The sequence below is a fragment of the Kogia breviceps genome, chromosome 15, assembly GCF_026419965.1.
Source record: "Kogia breviceps isolate mKogBre1 chromosome 15, mKogBre1 haplotype 1, whole genome shotgun sequence".
NCBI lineage: Eukaryota > Metazoa > Chordata > Mammalia > Artiodactyla > Physeteridae > Kogia > Kogia breviceps.
Window position 1 is genome coordinate 72,990,876 of NC_081324.1, and position 19,118 is coordinate 73,009,993.

Consider the following 19,118-nt stretch of genomic DNA (forward strand, 5'->3'; position numbering starts at 1 on the left):
GATGATTGGACAGAGGCCCAGAAAGGTGAAGTGAGCTGTCTGAGACCTGAAACTAATTGATGGTAGAACAAAGATTTAAATCTAGATCTATGGGACCCCAAACCAGTGCTCTTTCCACCCTTGCACTTGGAAATAACTGAAGGTTAGACTGAGGACCCAACCAGCCCTCGGAATTAAACGGCCCTCATAGGGAACGACTGAGGGAAATATTACATGCCACTTGATCTCGTTCATGGGTGGGCTGCTGTCTATTTAAACTGTGGGCTTCTTGTCCCCCCCACTCATGGTGGAGAGAAGAGTCTAGCAGAGGATACAGGCTAATTATGGAGCAATTGTTTCCCTCAACACCACCCTGGTAAGTGCAGAATTTGTCAGCCTCGCTGGAGATGAGTCTCATCCCTGACCACCGTGAATTTCTTTCATAAGACAGAGGTGATTTGGTCAACTAAGAACAGTTCATCTTTAAAAGAAACATTGCCTCCCTCGAGCGGGCACATCAGATGGTGACAGCTCTGGAAAAGCCTACATCTTGTCACTGTGCTTGTTCAACAATGTATGTCCCTCCTGTGTCACAGAAGGAACCACGGCCCTGGGGCATGGATGCTGTTTACATCTGGGCTGGGAGTGAGAATTTCCATGGGCCATGGTGGTGAGAGCTTCACACCACCTTTAGCTCAATAGTTCACTAGAGGACAGAGTGTCTAAGGATGGGCAGGAGGGGAGAAAAAAAGGAGGAAGGAGAGGGAGGGAGAGGGGAAGGGGGGAAATGGTTGTTTTATTTTGTCAGCATGAGGTCACTGTCATCAGATCAAAAACTGTGTGTGTGTGTGTGTGTGTGTGTGTGTGTGTGTATGAGAGAGAGAGAGAGAGAGAGGAGAGAATATGTATTGAGTATCTACTATGTGCTATCTACTTTACTAAGTGCCATGCTTTATTTTACAAAATTCAGTCCTCACACCCTTCTTATTAACCCATTTTATAGATGAAGAGGCTGATCCTAATGACTATTATATCTCTCTGTCTTAGACGCAAATCTTTGTTTTGGCATATGGTATATGTTCTGACTGGTAACCACTCATGTTACTCCATGTTACTTGTTTTTATATAGAATTCAAAACTATGTAGTCTGCTTATGTTACTACAGCTTGGAAGTGTCTCACTTAAAACTTAAGCGCAGATCTGTCCTCCAGCCATTTTACATTTGGGGAGGCTTCACTTCCATTTGGCCCACAGACTTCAGGATCACAAGGCACCACACTGAGTTCTGATGGAGAGTAACACTCGTGACACAGAAATGCCGGGCTTGGAGTTGGATGGACTATGACCATGGGTGGTCTCACCTTAGGGTGAGGGTAGGTGCATTTGGCCATATATGGGATAGTGGATTGTGTTAGGTGAGATTTTTATAATCAAATTAATAGGAGTGCGAGTGTATGTACACACACGTCCTCTGCGGGGTGAAGGGGTGGACTGTAATGGTACTGTTTGTACCTTCAAAGCGCCCCCTCTTCCTATTTTTCTGTTAACAGATCTTAGCTGCCCTGACCATGAGGAGACACTGACCGTGAAAGACCCAATCATATTGCACCTGCCACCAGCCAGTGATTGATGGCTACAGGGAAGGGCACATTCTTTGGATTTTTATAGATTAAAGCTGGGAGAAAGAAATCTGTTTCCCTTGGGTTATGACACTGGCATTCTCTAAGGCCAGAGCTACCAACAGCCACAATCCCTGGCATCAAAGTCAGTCTGTACAGGAGAAGAACCAAGCTGAGTCACAGGTGAGCAGAGAAGAGAGTTAGCAAGAGAAGGGCACAAATCATTCATTTGAAAATCTAGTCCCTTTGGTAGTTTGGAGACAAGACACAATACATTTTCTTCTTTAGCTTAAGCTGATTCAAGATGGGTTTTTGTCCCTTGCCACCAAAGGACTAATATACTGATTGTCAAGCTAAGTTGCTTGAGTCCACCCAGCTTGGAGAGTCTAGACTACATCCATGTGTAGGCTGCTTTTTCCCCTGTACCACATTCAGTCTCGGCTTGGGAGAAGGGCTTCTCCATCCTCCAAGAGAGGCCTTCCTGGAGGGATGATGGGAGAGAGAGGGTCTTTTGGGAGAAGAGTGGAGATTTGACCATAGGTCCAACTGCCCCTAAGCCTGGGCTTTTAAATGTTATACCACCCCTTCCCTAACCCTCCCACAGGCCAGGCATCAGGCTGAGATGTCCTACATAACAGGTGCCCAAAGACTTGTTGGGTGAACAGATGACCTTCCATTTCTTCATCTGTCAACAGGAGGAAAAAAGAGATACATGGTACCTTCACTGATGCTCTGGAGAAGAATGGGCGTGTTACATACTGTAACCTGATGGATGGGCTGAGCTCTTTGGGTCAGGAAATGGATATTGAATCTGTTTCCTCCTTGTCCTGGGCAAGTGCTGGTGACTCTTTCCCCACTGACCCTTCAGTGCAGGCTGTGGCCAACGCAACCGGTGACCCTGTCCCTGGAGTTCTATCACCCTGCTAGCAATGAGCTCATCAGCAGGGGTACTGTCCAACCCACTTCCACCATTTTCCAAAGGCCCCGCCTCAAGTTCTGCTGTGGTGGCAGAATCTCCTGGAGATGAGGGGGAGATCGAGTATGTAACACAGGGACAAAAATCACAGGTCACTCGAGGGTGAATTAATGACCGAGTTCACATGATCTATCAGTTTATCTCTGCAGCCATCTAAATATTGCTGAAATGGCAAAGTTCTGTCCCAGCCTGCCTATTTATCTCAAGCACGGAAACCAGTGAGCGGTGAGCCCAGGAGAGCACAGGCCTCTGGAAAGGAGCTCTCTTGACTGTGTTTTTTCCCCCTTTTCTTTACTTTTTTTTCCTTTTGCTTCTTTTTTTTTTTTTTTTTTTTTTTTTTTTGCGGTACGCGGGCCTCTCACTGTTGTGGCCTCTCCCGTTGCGGAGCACAGGCTCCGGATGCGCAGGCTCAGCGGCCATGGCTCACGGGCCCAGCCGCTCCGCGGCATGTGGGATCTTCCCGGACTGGGGCACGAACCCGCGTCCCCTGCATCGGCAGGCGGACTTTCAACCACTGCGCCACCAGGGAAGCCCTCTTTTGCTTCTATTAATCTTCTTTTTCAAGAAATTTTCCTCTCTTCAATGAAAGTAATTTGTTAAAAAGATAGCTACACATATGCTAATTTGTATTCCTCTTATTTACTGTCTGTGAGTAGATTCACAGACAGGAGGCACTACAGTGTCCTACAAGAACAGTTTTGGAGTCCACCAGATCTGGGTTCTAATCCTGACACTGCAGTAGCCTTGTAGTATTACTCAAGCTCCTGCCTGAAAAGTGGGAAGAGTTATGGGTTGAACTGTGCCCCTCATCAAAAAAAAAAAAAAAAAAAGATAGGTTAAGTCCTAAGCCCAGTACCTCAGAATGTGACCTTATTTGGAAATAAGGTCATTGGTGATGTAATTAGCTATGAGGTGATACTGGAGTAGGTGGGTCCCAATCCAATGTGAATGGTGTCCCTGTAAGAAAGTGGCTCTCCGAAGACCCAGAGACACAAGGAGAAGGCCATGTGAAAACAGGCAATGACTGGCGTAATACAGCTGCAAGGAATGCCAAGGGTGCCTGCTGAGGCCAGAAGCTGGAGAAAGGCTTAGAACAGATTTCCTCTTAGAGCCTTTGAGAGCCCATCTTGATTTTGGACTTCTGGCCTCCAGAACTTCAAGGTAATACATTTCTGTTGTTTCAAGACACCCAGTTCATGGTATTTTGCTATAGCAGCCCTCAGACTCTAATACAAGGGTAATTTTAAGATTGATTGTAAGATTGATCTCTTCATGGAGAAGAGAAACTGTATATTCCTGCTGGGGATTCTCCACCATCTTGGAAAGTTGTCCTTCAAGAGGACCACTCCAGTGCTGTCTGGGTTTCCTTGCACAGGGGATGGAATTTCCTGCTCATATCTAGGCTTCCCTGGGGTAGAAGGGATGCATCTTTCACTTTGGTCAAGGCCCATGGATCTTGCAGGTTCAGCTCAACTATCACCTCCCCCAGGAAGGCAGACATGATACAGCCCCATGACCGAATGGGATCCCTCCTTTGGGATCCCAGAGTCCCCTGGCTTACCCCACATTAACACTTTTCTGAAACAATTTTCCAATTATTGTCCATTATTTTTTCAAATTAGAAATAATTTAGGCCCATTGGGGAAGAATTTTTAACAAAATGAAAAAGTGTTATAGTAGGGGAAAGCAGGATATGATGCTATATATACAGCATTCTATTCTTTAGAAATACACACATAAAGGAAAAAGGAAGGTAAAGGTGATACACCAACAGTGTTGACTGGGACTGTTGCTGGATAGTGGGACTCTGGGCTATTTTTATTTTCATCTCTTTTTTGCTGTGTATTCTAATTTTTCTACTTTGATAATCAAGAAAAAAGTTATTTTTGAAAACATAATTTATCTTTTACTTGCCTGTCTTCCCCCAGAAGGGTGTGAATATTCCTCAGAGGAAAAAAAAAAACTGTGCTTGAATCATTCTTGTGTCTCCACCTCCCAGCACAGGGCGGGGCATGCAGACATGCAGTAAATATGGAATGAATGAATGAATGAATGAATGAATGCAGTTGGGGATTCTATAGCTCAGTGGTTAAGAATAAGAGCTTTGGATTCAGACAGAATCGGGTTGGAATCTGCTCTGCCTCTTAGCAGCTGTGTGACATGGGGGGCAAGTCATTTACTCTCTCTGAGTCTCTGTTTCTTAAGGTATGAAAAGAGTTTAATACTTCCTACCCGATGTGAGGCTGAGTATAAGCACACAGTCTCCGACACAGTCTCAGAGCAGACCCTCCATAATCTGCAGAGATTGCGTCTTCAGCTGGAGGAGATGGGGGGTGGGTGCCCTGCTGTCCTTTCCAAAAATGCTGACTAAATATCCCCGTGTCCTTCTTTACACCCAGCCCACCCGCTCTGTAATCTGGGGGAAACAGAAACAGCACAGACTTTGAAATCAAACTGGATTTGGCTCCTGGCTCTGGTAACAACAACTGGGTTACCTAAGGTAAATCAAATCACCTCTATTTTCTCCTACAGAATTACAATATTAATAATAATAGCTGGCACATACTAACTGCTTACTGTGTGCCACACTCTGTGCTGAGTACTTTCTGTGTGTTGAGAAGTGAGATGATGTAGTGGTTAAGGTTCAGGTGTAAGATTCAAACCACCTGGGTTCAAATATTGGTTTACCCCCTCCTCCAGCTGGATTACCTTGGGCAGCTTACCTAGCCTCTCTGTGCCTTAGTTTCTTCCCTGTATGGGGGAGTTAATAATAGTGTCTACTTAATTGAGTTGCTACGAAGATTACATGAGGTAATAGATGCAAAGGGTTTAGAACAGTGCCTGGCATTTAGAGAGCATGCTATTGATGTATCTTATATAATCATCACATCAGTCATCTGATGTTAAGTACTTTTTATCTCCCAAAGGAAACTGAGGCTCAGAGAGGTGAAGTGACCTGCCCAAAGGTGCACAGCCAGCAAGCTGCAGAACTTGGATTTGAACCCTCATTTGTCTGCTCAGAGCACAGGATTTCACAAGCCTAGCAAGGTGACTGGCACATTGTAGGTGCCAGCTCCACCCAGGAAGTCGGACTTCCTGCCCAGCCCCAGCCCAGCCTGGGCGCATCTCCACCCTCACCTCCTGCGCCGTGATGGGCTCCGAATCCTTTACAGCTTAAATCTTGCATCGTTGCATCAAGCAGAGCCCTTGGCAGCTTCAGAGAAGAGCCAAATGTGTTTAGCATCAGGTCAAAGAAGCGTCTCGTTTTTATTAGCGTTAATCTAATATGTTGTCTTTCCTTGCTGAACTCTGAATAAGTTAATCAAGGACAGTCTGAATTTGTGTTTTCTTACTAAGACCACCTGATTCTAAAGCTGCCTGCTGCGAGCTCTGGGGTCCAGGCTTCTTTCTAATTTTCTCTTCCTTCTCTCTTTAGATTTTATAAAATATATAAGATTTCCAGAGGCAGCGGGGATAGCGTGGTAGAGAAGAAGGCTTACACGCTTTGGAATTAAATGGACGTTGTTTCAAACCTCAGTTCTTCCACTCACTCCCTGTGTAACCTGGGGTAAGTGACTTCTCCCTGAGTTTTAAATCTTCCCATTTGTAAACTAGGATAATAGTCTCTAACTTTTTGAGTTGTTGTGATAACTACATAAGGCGATGAAGCACTTATAACATGGTCTAGCCAATAATGACCATTCGATAGATGTTCAGCTATTATTTTTACTACTAACAGCAGCAACTATGAAGTGATCTATTATTATAAACCAGGAGGTGTAATAAGCATTTTACATATATCACTCCATTCAAATAACATATGAAAAGCAAATGGGACGGTGACTGCCATGAGGCAGGTGCTCAAGAAATGGTACTAATTACTTGTAATAGTGGCGGTGGTATTTCATTCTCATAACAAATGGGGGGATGTTGTCACTGTCGTTGGATAAATCAATTGTGCCACTAGGGAATCATATTCGATCAAAGGACCTCGATAAACACAGGCAGTTACCATTCACATAAGGGCCATGACGGGCAGTACAGAGGAGGAACATTCGATCAAGCCTGGAGTGGGGGTCAGGGACAATTTCCTGGAGGTGAGCTAAGCTGAGATCTGTAGGAAGAGGAGAGCTAAGCCTGTGGAGACACCCTAGGCAGAGGGCTGATCATTCATTCATTTGTCCATCCAATCACTCATTCATTCAACCAGTAGGTACTGAGCGCCATCTTTGTTCCTGGTGCTCTCCCAGGTGCTGACAGAATGAGATCCCTGCCTCCTTGGAGCTGACTGTCTAGCAGTAGAGACGGACTGTAAACAAGAAAGCAAGTAAAAATGAGATACTTTCAGATAGTGATAAGTACTGTGACAAAAACAGAGCTGGGGAATCTGGTCCTGACCAGGCACAAAGTAGGGCTACTTTAGGACAGTCCAGGAAGACCTCTACAGGGTGGCAAGGTTTGACTGAGGTCCAGGAGCAAGGGAGGAAGGGAGCCATGCAAAGCTATGAGGAAGAACATCCCAGATGGACAGGACTATCTATACAGAGATTCCGAGGTAGGATAAGACTTGGTGTGTTCAATGAACAGCAAGAAGGACAATGGGGAGGAGTGTGTGGTGAGAAGGGGCAGGAACTGTTCTAACAGGAGGCTGGATCGGTGGGCCATGGTGGGGACTCTGGAATTTATCCTAAGTATGAAGGGAGCATATCCTAAGGCGCAGGCTTGTGGCAAACTTTGGGGTTTGCAAAGTAGCAGAAGGAGTTGGGAGTGGCTGGGGTGAGACAAAGCTTACCGATTGGAGAAGGTAGAGAGGGAAGCCACATCATGATTTCTCCATCAGTGTAGCACCTCACACCTCAACTATGCCTACAAGACAGGGTCCCTTACCCAGGTAGATTCACAAGAATTTCCTGATCACCCCTAAGAATTTACTGTGTGCAGGCATTGCGCTAGGTATTTCCATAACCATGTCTCATTGAACTCTCAGGAGAAACCTGGCAGGGAGGGGGTCATTATTCCCATTTTACAGATGACAAGACTGAGGCATGAGAAGGTAAAGCCACTTGCCTGGACCACACGGCTGGTTGGAGTGGAGCTGGACTATGAATCCAAGTCCTCCAATCCATTCTGCCACCTCCCACAATCCCCTTCACCTCCCTGTGAAGTTTTCGAAGAGGCAGAATTCTAGGAAATTCCCGAGGGTGAGACGGTAGGGTCTTCTGGATGCTCCTGAGCCAGGTGCACGGTGGGACTGAAGCAGGGAAATGTGCTCCCCGGGATGAGTCCCCTCCATTAGTCCTGTTTCCTTCCGCGGTGGGAGAAGGTGTTTTTCATAGGCTGAATCACAGCAGAAGCGTGACACATGGCAGGGAACACAAGGGCTAGGGAGGTTTTCCTTCTGTCCTGATTGGTCATAGATCCTCTGTCCCAGATTCTGGAAACATCCATTCGTGTTAATCTCATGAACTGCAGGGGTTGTGGGGTCCTTCCCAGAATGCGGGTTAGAAGGGCGGACATAGGCTGACTCTGGGAGGTAGTCACAGAGCCAGCATCCAGGCCAGATGGGTCTGATTTGAACTTACCACTTACCAGTTATGTGGCCCTGGAGAAGTGTCTTCACTTCTTCAAGCCTGTTTCCACATCTGTTAACTGGGCATAAGTTCATACTCCTTGTTTAAGTCCGTGGAGTGTAGTGAAAATCAAATGAGGTAATGCACTTACGAAGAAAAGCCTTTTTTTTGACTGTGACGGGCTAAGAAAACACAATGAAATATGCCCAGGGCGATGAGGTTCCCCAAGTGCCATCACTGAGAGATCCAGCAAAGTGAACTGAGAGGCAATGCAGTGGAGCAGAAGCTCTGCCACTAGCTAGCTGTGTAAACTTGGGCTCTCGGTGCCTCAGTTTCCTCACCTTTAAAATGGGAAAAATAGCACCTATCACACAGAGTTGTGGTGATAATTCAATGCATGTCAAGTGCTTAGAAAAGTACTTGGCCCTTAGTAAGTACTCAATAGATGCTAGGTGTTTTGATTTTCAAGTGTATGTAAGAAGGGCTAAAAAAGGCTGCAGGGGAGGGTCAGACTTTGGACTCTGACAGATTCAGGGTTCAAATCTAAGCTTGGCTCTTTACAAGCTGTGTGACCTTGGGCAAGCTACTTAATGTCTCTGAGCTTCAATTTTCTCCTCTGTGAAACCTCCTGCATGTATGATGACCGGTTCCTATTAAACACTGAACACTGGCAGCTGTTATTATATTATTATTATCACCATACCCCTTCCCTTCTCCTCAGCCAACTTCCAAGCCCAGATGCTCACCCCTCTTACCTCGCTCCTCCTCCTTCTCCCGGATGACCCTCCCCTTGAGGGCCCGGCTCCAGGCTCCCCCGTAGTCCCCCAGCTTGGCTCTCTCGTTCCCGTCCTTGCCCTTGAACCAGGGTCCATACCTGCGGGCGATGCTCGAGGTTTCACCTGTATCCCGGAAGGCTCTGCCCAGATTTAAGTCACCCAAAAAGGGCAGCTCAGCGCCCTCCGCTGGGGCCCCTGCAGCAGGATTGGCCTGGTTCTGGGAGACAGCAGGCTGACCCACAAAACCAGAGTGAAGGAAGACGAGGCTCCCAGCTGTCAGGTAGAGCACCAGGAAGGTAAAGAAACGTACAGGCTTCCTGCGGAAGTACCGCTGGAATTTGAACCAGAGCTTGGCCATAGCGGGATCATTCCGGACTGGATCGTTTCGTCTCTGCTGGGGGCTGGGGGGTGTGATCCAGGGAGGGAATGGAGGCAGGGCTGTGCTTCTCAAGCTTCCCTTAGGGATGGAGCCCCTGGGGGTCTTCAGTCTTAATCCGTCTGCGAAGGTGACTGCCAAGATCAGAGCGGGAGGGCAAGTCCAATGTTTGGCTGAAGCCAAGAGAATAGAGGACAGAGTTCACCAGCCCTCCCGGAGTCCAGGTGAGCTTCTTTGGGCCATGAAAGGGGTTTTGAGGCTTGGGACACGCAGGAGTTGGTCCCATTTTCCTACATCTTGTTCTTTGCCTCAGAGTTCCCAAAGAACTTTGAAAATAGCAATTGGAGGAGGATTTTGTGAGGGTTCAGCAGCAGCTGCAGTTCGCTTCTTGCCCCTTCTCAGTTGCTCAGGCCTATAGGGGCTGGATTATTTCACTGAGGGCCGTGTCTGGCCTCTGCCCCAGCTGGGGACCAAGCTCAGCGTGTCCACCTGGCAGAAACAGAAGCTAGCGGGCTTTCATCCGGTTAAGGATTCAGGCTCAGGGCTGTCACCTGCAAAACAGCACAGGTACAGGCATAAGAAATCTCCTCATAGAGGCCAGAACTTGAAGCGTTCTTGAACATTCTCAAGGGGGGATGCAGAGTCAGAGAGGGGAGGAAACCAGTGGCTCAAAGCACCCAGCAGTGCTGGGTAGAAGCGAATCCTACTGGGTCCTGGTTTGAGGGCAAGCTTTATCTTGGACAAGCACAGGTTCTTATGCCCCACACGTCTGCATATTTGTCAAATATACACTGATTCGTGGGTTCCTTCAAGGCCAAAAAGTACTTCCTAGGTCCTTGCTGAACTGTCTGCTGGACCTGGCTGGTACTGAATGAACCAGATCAAATTCATCCATTTTTTTCCCCAACAAATGTTTAGCGAGCACCTACTGTGTAGCAGGCACTGTCCTAGGTGCTGGAAATAGAGCTGTAAACCAGAGAGACACAGTCCCATCCCTCACAGGGCTCACATTATAATGGGAGAGATCAAATCCATAGCCCCTCTCTTCTATCCAAGGAAGAAAAGAAGGAAGGAAAGCAGAATTATTTAGCAACATCCACATTCACTCAGTATTTACTGAGTGTCTCTGCTACGCCCTGCTTTGTGCCAAGCCTTCTATGTGTATTAATGATTCTTCCCCATGTTCCTGTGGGAAGTAATTATTTCCCATTTTACAGATGAGGAAACTGAGGACACACAGCTGGTGAGTGGTGGAGGTGGGATTTGAACCCAGGATGGTCCAAACACAAAACCGCAGCTCTGAACCCCTGTCTTTTTTATGCTGTTTCTCCAAGTGATGGTCTGGGCATCACTTGGGAATCCAGAGACAGCCCCTGAAGCAGCAGCCCACCTCCACTGCCTCCCAATGACCAGCAGTGGCTCATCCTTTGAGGGTCCCTCAGAGTGTGGTCTGAGGAGCATCTGATTCAGAATCACTTGGCAGCCTGGTTAAACAGGCTGACCTGTTTCCTGACCTCTCCAACCAGAATCTCTGGTTGAAGAGGACACCTACAGGTGTAACAAGGTGCCCTCAGGTGATGGTAATGAGCACAAAGGTTTGAGAACCACGGCTTTATGAGTCAACATTCAGAATCATCAGCCAGGAGGAAAACAGAATCTAAACTAGAAAATAGAAGACTCCACTTGGCCTATGTTGTTTCATTTTACCACCAGCAGGGGGCCTCATGACCATCTTGGCCAGTGCAAAGAATTCAGCTGTCAGCCAATGGGTGATTTGAACGGTAACAGCCCCTACCAATCCAGACAGCAGCATGGGAGTTTAACTGTGGTTCAAGGTAGAGTCCAGTGTCCCTCCATATGCCATCCTATTAATTCAGGAACTAAGTACTGAGCACCTACATGCACCAGCTACTGTTGCAGGCACTTGGAATAATTAAATGAACAAAACAGCCCCAAATCCATGCTCTTGCGGGGTCAAACTATCTGTTCATCCATCCATCCATCCATCATCCTTTAATCTCTACAGCAGTCCACCTACCCATCCTTCAAGTCACAATCTATTCACCCATCCATCATCCATTCTTTAATCTATCCATCAATTCACCTACCCCTCCATCCATTCATTACTCTATTCATTAATCCATCCACCCATCCATCTATCCACCCATCTATCCATTCATCTGAACTGTAGCAGCCCACTCATCCATCCAACTCTCCACCCATCCATTCATCCACCCATTCTTTCATTCATTTAACAACATGTGTTGCTTGCCTACTGTATGTGTGCTTGGAATGCAGAAATAAATAATTCAGAGTTGCTGCTTTCAGAGAACTCAGTCCACTGAGGGAGCCAGCAATTTAAACAATCACTATACTAAATCACTATACTACATAGACAATGATAAATCCCACAGTAGATGCATATATGATATAGAGCAGCAATTAATATTAATAACTAACGTTTATCAAGCACTTATTATGTGCCAGATACTGCTCTAAATGCTTACATACTCTGATTTAATCCTCATAACAATTCAATGAGGGAGATCTGTATCTATTTTACAGAGGCGGGGAATGAGGCTCAGAATTATTAAGCAACTTGTCCAGGGCCACACAGCTGTGAAGTTGCAGCTGGATTGTGAACCAAGGCCCATCTGATTTCACAGCTTGTATTCCTAACCACACGCCTATTCTGGACTTATATCCCTTTGAGAATATGGCGAAAATTACAGACATATGCCCAGAAAAGAGCCCTGGCACATAAGCTCCTAGATTTTGGCTTACAATGTCAAGGGGTTTCTGGACCCCGGGGTAAGAGGGCCTGGAATGCAGGAGCCCAGAGAAGTGAGGGACTGTAGCTGCCCCGAAGGGCCTCTCCCAGGAGGGGTCTTTAAGCTGGCAGGTCTTGTAAGGGGAGCCAGCTTTCTGTGTGAACAAACAGCACACAGTGCCGGCAGGGCACTGGGGTGGAGGCAGCCAAGGAGCTTAGGGCATGGTGAGAATGCAGGGAAGCGCTGGGTGGGGTCAGACCATGGGGAGCCTTGAATGCCAAGCTCAGAAGTCTGGACTGTGCTCTAACTGAAGTTTCACCAGTCTCTTATCAGCTAGAAAACCTCCAGGCAGTGGGTTGTGCCCCACGGTATTTCAGGTAGATCACACACACGGCAGAGATTTCTGAAGCTGCGACAGGATTGAAAAAGGCCAGCAGCCCTCAAGGGAATGGGCAGGGAACACCAGCCCTTCCAGAGACAGGCAAGCAAGAGCATGGACTCTGGAGGCAGATCAACCTGGGGTCAAACCCTGCCTCTTCCGCCCGCCACCTATGTGATTGGGGCAAGACACCTCTTCTCACTGACTGAGGCTCCTTTCCTGGGGAGTGGACAATAAGAAGCTTGACACCACCCCCGCCCCGCAAATACTGCTGGCAGGATTGCAATGAAAATTGTAGGAAGACTGCCTGGCACATAGTAGGTGCTCAAGAAAAGCCTCTGGCCACTGCCCCTCTCGTGAGCACGTGTGAGCTGCCATCAGAGTCACTTGCTACAGCAGCACATTTGCTGCAGGCATGAAGACAGCAAAGATTTCAACTGTTCTGTTCCCTGTGGCTTTTTGTCTTTCTGAGGATATTTCTGGGTGTAGATCTTTTTTGTTGTTCCCTTCTCATTCTTTTATATTTCAACACATCTTTCCTCTAAGTGGGTGCCCAATGGGTTTTAAGAGGATAATGAGCTCATTAGAAGCTGGCAGGGAACAGAAAGAGACTGAGGCAGCAGTGGTGGGAGAAGTGAGTGGGGGAAGGGGGGTTCTGACTTGAGTCACCCACACCATCCTGCCAGTGCCGGGAGGTGGGGGGATCACCTGGACAGAGAACACCCTGGAATCTGAGCCCCATGTAAGTGGGACCCGACCTGTGCTCTCACAGTGTCGGCCCCAGCCTCTGGGACACAGTAGGTCCTCAAGAAACACTAGTGCAGAAAATGAATGAGAAGACTCAGAGGACTGACCTCTCCCTGGGGCTTAAACCTACACCAGTGGGTCCGTGCCATGTGCCAAACGCCCCACGTGACAGCCTAAGGGAGCCGTAAATTCAGGGCTCTGTGGAGGCAGCTCTGCATGGTCCTGGGGTGCAGAGGCCCCCGCCGAGCCACGGTCCCACTTCCTCCAGGGAACCTTCTCTGTCTCTCATGCCCACCCATCATCCTTTCTCTCCTGTCTCTCCCTCTCTCTCTCTCCAAGTCTCTCTCAGTCTCTCTTTGCCTCTGTCTGTCCAGACAGAACTGGGGAATGAAGCTGACTGCCATTGGTTGAAAACGTACCATAGGCTGAACACTGTGTTTAAAGGCTTTACAAACATCTTCTCACAAACTCTTCCCTCCTGGCAACCTGCAAGGCAGATGCGATGGTTCCCTGTACTCCACAGCTTGTGTCTGCCCAACCCTGGGCAGGGGGCATGGCTTGGCCTCCAGCAAGCGCCTTCACCTCTCAGTTTCTGTTTGTTCATTACATGCTGGAAGCCAGAATCACATTAACATCCTCTCCCGTCACCTATGGGTGTGCGAGTCAGGAAGGTGTCTTCACCTCTCTGAGCTGATGATTTCTCTCTGCAGAGTGGGTGGCCCATAGAATCTCCCAGCCGGGGTTTAGGGAGGACTTGAGGAGATAACCCATAGGGGCGGAGTTGATGCTAGCTAAAAGCTGGCTGTCATTGCTTCATCTCTCTGTGTTTTACATGAGACCGCCCTCTGAGCCTCATTTTCCCCATCTGTTGAAAGTGGTGGATGCCCCCTACCCTGCCTCCAGGGTAGTGTGAGCTGCCACGAGGGTGAGGCTGAGAGGCCCTCTTTTGCGGGCATGACAGTATTTGGTTACTGTAGTTCGTGTTTCCAGCTGGAGCCCTGGAGTGTCTAAACACAGCCTATTTTTAGCACCAGAATGAACTTCGGTGCTGAGCTGCCAAGAGAATGATGGACAGGGCAGAGCTGCCCTGTGGGAAGGGAGACCAGGAGGTGCAGCCTGCCCCGTGGCTCCCTCCCTGGGAGAGGCCGTAGATTCTGGGGAACAGGTAAGTCTGGCTAGAAGCCCAGGAGGCTGGGCAGGGACCGGCTTTCCCTCCACAACTCCTTGAACTTGACTTGAGGGCATAAGCCCAGGCACCAGCTGACCCCTTGACCATCCAAACTTGCCAAGAAATAGCTGCCGAGAAACCAGCTTTGTGACAGTTCAGTTTCTTCAGTTTTTCTCCAAGAAACTGAGAGCCCAGGACAAATAATAACAATATCAGAAATCACTGGAATTTGTTAAGCATTTACTATGTGCCAGGCGCTGTGCTGAGTATATTATTTCCATTGCACCACTTGATCCTCACTAGAACCCTTTGAGATGGTTATTAACCTCACTTTCCCCATCCATAAAATGAGGGAAATAATAGTACTTATCTCATAGTGTTGGTGTGAGGACTAAATATTAAATAGAATTAATATGTACAAGTGTCACCTAAGTGTTACCTCTTATTATGATTTGTAGAGAATATATGTGGTTTTGCCTCCCAATCCCCCTTTTTTCCTGTTATAAGGATCCCATTTTCCTTCACAGGGCTTCCTCATCATTAATTCTCAGCTCACATGGCTTGGGCAGAATGGAATCCCCTCCCTGGTTGCTGCAAACACTCTCATCCTTGTCTCCTGATACATGTGTACAAGAATTAATGTAGGGTGTGTATATACCTAGGAGTGAAACTGCTGGGTCCTACTGTGAGAGCATCTTATGACTACCCCAAGAAATGCTGATTTGTTTTCTAAAGTGGTTGTAGTGACAACTCCCCCCAGAAGGGTATGAGCATGCCTATGGCTACGATTCCCGTCAGCACTTAATGTTGTCACCCTTTTTCACTTCTGCCAGTCTGGTAGATCTGTAATAGATGCTGTATGTGCCCTACCTATAGAGTTGACTTCCAAATGTCATTTGGAAGCAGCCTCAATGAATGACTGATGGGAGTTGGTGTATAAATGCCCCAGCTCCCTAACCCCACTGAAAGAATAACTCGGAGGCTGTGTTTGCACAGGCTCCTTGAGTTTCCCCAGCCTCAGTCACCCTCAGTGGTAACTGAGTTGACAGCACCACACTGTATTTGGTGTTCTCCCTTCTCTGTCTTCCTTGCCCACTCAGGGAAGAAAAGGGGTTAGCGTGCTCCTCACCTAAATAAATGACTTACTCATGCAATCCATTACTTGGAATATATCTTGAGTTATCCAATCTTTTCCTTATCATTAGATGTGTAAAACATTTCCAGTTTTCATTCCTTGTAAATAAGTCATGCTATGCTAAACCTCCCAAATGTAGATCTTTACCCAGATTCCAGGACCTCTCATGAATGTGAAGTGTAGGCACGATTATACCCATCTTACAGATGAGGAAGCTAAGGCTCACAGAGATTAAGTTACTTGCCCACACATACAGATAGCAAGAAGTGGGGCATGAATTCAAGTCCAGAACTAAGTCTCAACGTCATGATAAAATGGCACGCATGGAGCAGACCACCAGGAGAGCTAGCCCTTTCTCTTACACTCTGCATCTCTCAGTTGAATCCCAGCCTCAAAGGAAGGAAGCTTCCTGAGCTTGGAGACATCCCTCAAACACTTCTTCTCCAGGTAAATGAACACCCCACTCCTTTAAATCAAAGTTCCTTCTCATCCTTCTTGCTCCTGGACCAGTCACTTGGCCAGTGAAAGAGGTAATGAACTAGTCTGAGAAATACCATTATAATTGTCAGTCTTGTGGCTTTCACTCACGGTCTTTAGGAATCCAGAATTTAATTACCCCAACTAACCCTGGGGAAGAATTTCGCACCCCTACCTGGTGTGTGAACCCCCTCCAGGACACACCCTCCCACTCATGGGTGCACTATAGTGTAATGAGCCCATTGTGACCAGGATGGACATATTGTGTTCTTTTCTCCAGTTTTTGGCCACTCTGTGCGAAGCTGCAATGAGCACTTCTGTACATATAGACTTACTTCCTGGGTCAAAAAAAGGAGATTGCTTTCATCCAAGATTCCACATATTTGTGTGTGCACACAGGGGGAACCTTGCTCCGGGCTCCTGATCACAGGACGTGTTGCCTCCTGCATCCTCACCCAACTCCCAGGAAGAGTCTCCAGAACCCTACACTCCCTTTCCTTGGTTTCCAGGGCAGAGACTCACCTGCCACCGCCCAGCACTCACAGCTCACCACCCATGTCCATTTTCATCTGTCTTTCCCAAAACTCGAGAAAATAAATGAGAAGACAAAGTGCCATTAGCTTAAAGTCCTTTAACATCCAGCCATCTGCCATGATGTAATTAAATAAAAAAATCAGAGGGAACATACGGTGCCCATTATAAATAAATATTAAAATTTTGTTTCCCTGGGTAATTACTCCAGTGCCTCTTGCTCCATGGGCAAACTTTATGGCCATCATCACTTGTTACAGGGAATTCAGGCTGAGCCATAGTGAGAAACATGGAAAGAGGTCAGATCTAGTGTCAGACGTTTCTGGCTTGAACCTGCCTCAGCCACATGGTGGCTGTGTGATCTTCAGCAAGTGGCCTCTCTGAGACTCAGTTTCCTTGCTTGTAAAACAGGACCAATCTACTCTGCCTCATTGGGAATGTATAAGGGTTAAATGAGCCAATGTGTTTAAAATACATAGCATGTGCTAATATTTATTGAGCACCTACTATGTGACAGGCACTGTTCTACATATTAGCTTGTTTAATCCTTAGAACAATCCTATACGAAAGGTCTCATTGGTTAGCCTCATTTTGCAGATGAGAAAACTGAGGTTCAGAGAGGTTAAGTCACCTGTGCAAGGTCACACAGCTAGGAATGGTGGAGCAGAGTTCAAACCCAGACAATCTGGCTCCAGAACCTGCACTCTTAACCAAGGGGACTCAATAAGAGTTAGCTACAGTTAGTCCTCAAAGGTACACTACATAAAAACTAGACATCGTCTAACCAGATAATCCAGCAATCATGCTCCTTGGTATTTACCCAAAGGAGTCGAAAACTTATGCCCACACAGAAATCTGCACACAGCTGTTTACAGCAGCTTTACTGATAACTGACAAAACCTGCAAGCAACCAAGATGTCCTTCAGTAGGTGAATGGATAAATAAACTGTGGTATATCCAGACAATGGAATATTATTCAGTTTTAGAAGGAAATGAGCTATTAAGCCATGAAAATACATGAAGGAAACTTCAATGCATATTCCTAAGTGAAAGAAGCCAATCTGAAGAGGCTACAGGTTGTGTGATTCCAAATATATGACATTCTGGAAAAAACAGAACTATGGAGACAGCAAAAAGATCAGTGGTCGCCGGGAGTTAGGAGGGGAGGGAAGAATGGGTGGAGCACAGATGATTTTTAGGGTCAGGAAACTCTTCTATATGATACTATAATGGTAGATACATATATATTTGTCAAAATCTATAGAATGTACAATACCAAGAATGAACCCTAATGTAAACTATCAACTTTGTGTGATAATGATGTGTCAGTGTAGGTTCATCAGTTGTAACAAATGTCCCCTCTGCTGGGGGACGCTGACAGCAGGGGAGGCTGTCTGTGGTGGGGTGCAGCAGGATGTGCGGGAAATTTCTGTACTTGCTGATCAATTTTGCTGTGAACGTAAAACTGCTCTAAGAAGTAAAGTCAATTTTTGAAAAGGGGAGGCAATTATATACTTGAAAAAGGCATGGACCCATTGGAGTAGATGTCAGTGAGCTATCGAAACTCTGAGCTGGGGAGAAGGGAAAGAGATGCAGGAAGGAACCGGGGTGGGGCAGGGGATAAAGGTCATGCTAAAATGACAGTTCCCCTTGTCCAGTGGTTTGATGAAAGGGTCACCCAATCCACTGGTCTTCCCTGTCAGGCAGCTGGCAGCCCTTCTCTGAGCCCAGATCACTTTCCTCCCCAACAGGGACTTCTAAAGAAAGGCCCTAAATCCCTATCATTAAGCCATGTGGAGCCCTCCTTCTCCTCCAGGAGATGCTGTCTTGTGGGTCAATTAGTGCACATTTGCATAGAGGTCCTTAACAGGCTGCTAATTGTCCCGGGGAGATAATGGATGACACTGCTGGTTCCAGACAGAATGTTTACCCACAGGGGCAGACCTACAGGGGGTGGCAGAGAACAGAGAAGAAGGAAGGAGGGAGGGGAAGGCACATGCAGTAAGGAGTGTGATTTTGTGAACCTTTTGCTTTAGTTGTGTGCGTGTATACTGGATCCTAATGTAGAGTGCATTTCTCCCTGTAGGTCCATACAAATCATTTGAGAGAAAAGTAGGGAAGAGCTACTTTGGGTAGAGTGGTCACAGAAGGACCTACTGAGAGGAAGGCATTTGAGCCGAGACCTGAAAAATGAGAGAGAGACAGCCATGGGAAGATCTGGGGCAAGACTCTTGAAGGCCGAGAAGACACAATGCAGACTGAGAGGTGGGAAAGGGCCCCAAACATCCCAGGAACCTGAATCAGGGGCGGGGTCAGAGTGGAGAGAGTAGGGGCTGGGGAGCAGGCCCCCATCCTGCAGGGGCCATGGATTCTGCTCAGGACTGTTTCTGAACTGCAGTGTGACCCACACCTGTTTCTTCTGGTATACAACGTGGAGGGGGAGGAGGAGTCCCCTAAGGACCCTCCCTGCCCCAGTGGGCTATGGCCGTGCCTCTGTGGCTCAGAGAGGCTGAAACAGTTGCCCAGGGTCACACAGCCAGGCCAGGGCTGAGTTGGTTCCAGGTTTCTTCCTAGTGCCCATGCCCCTTCCTGACAGCCCCCGTCACCTCCCACC

At 47.3% G+C, this 19,118-nt stretch overlaps 1 protein-coding gene across 4 annotated transcripts in view; it reads right to left on the bottom strand.

Moving 5' to 3' along the window:
- Window positions 1-19,118, bottom strand: part of WSCD2 (WSC domain containing 2) — a 99,327-nt gene that overhangs the window by 36,048 nt on the left and 44,161 nt on the right. For all 4 annotated transcript variants that reach the window (XM_059039377.2, XM_067015663.1, XM_067015664.1 and 1 more), the window contains exon 2: window positions 8,900-9,847. In XM_059039377.2, coding sequence (XP_058895360.1) covers window positions 8,900-9,278 — 379 coding nt within the window. In that variant the 5' untranslated portion in view covers window positions 9,279-9,847. The remainder of the gene's footprint in view (window positions 1-8,899; window positions 9,848-19,118) is intronic.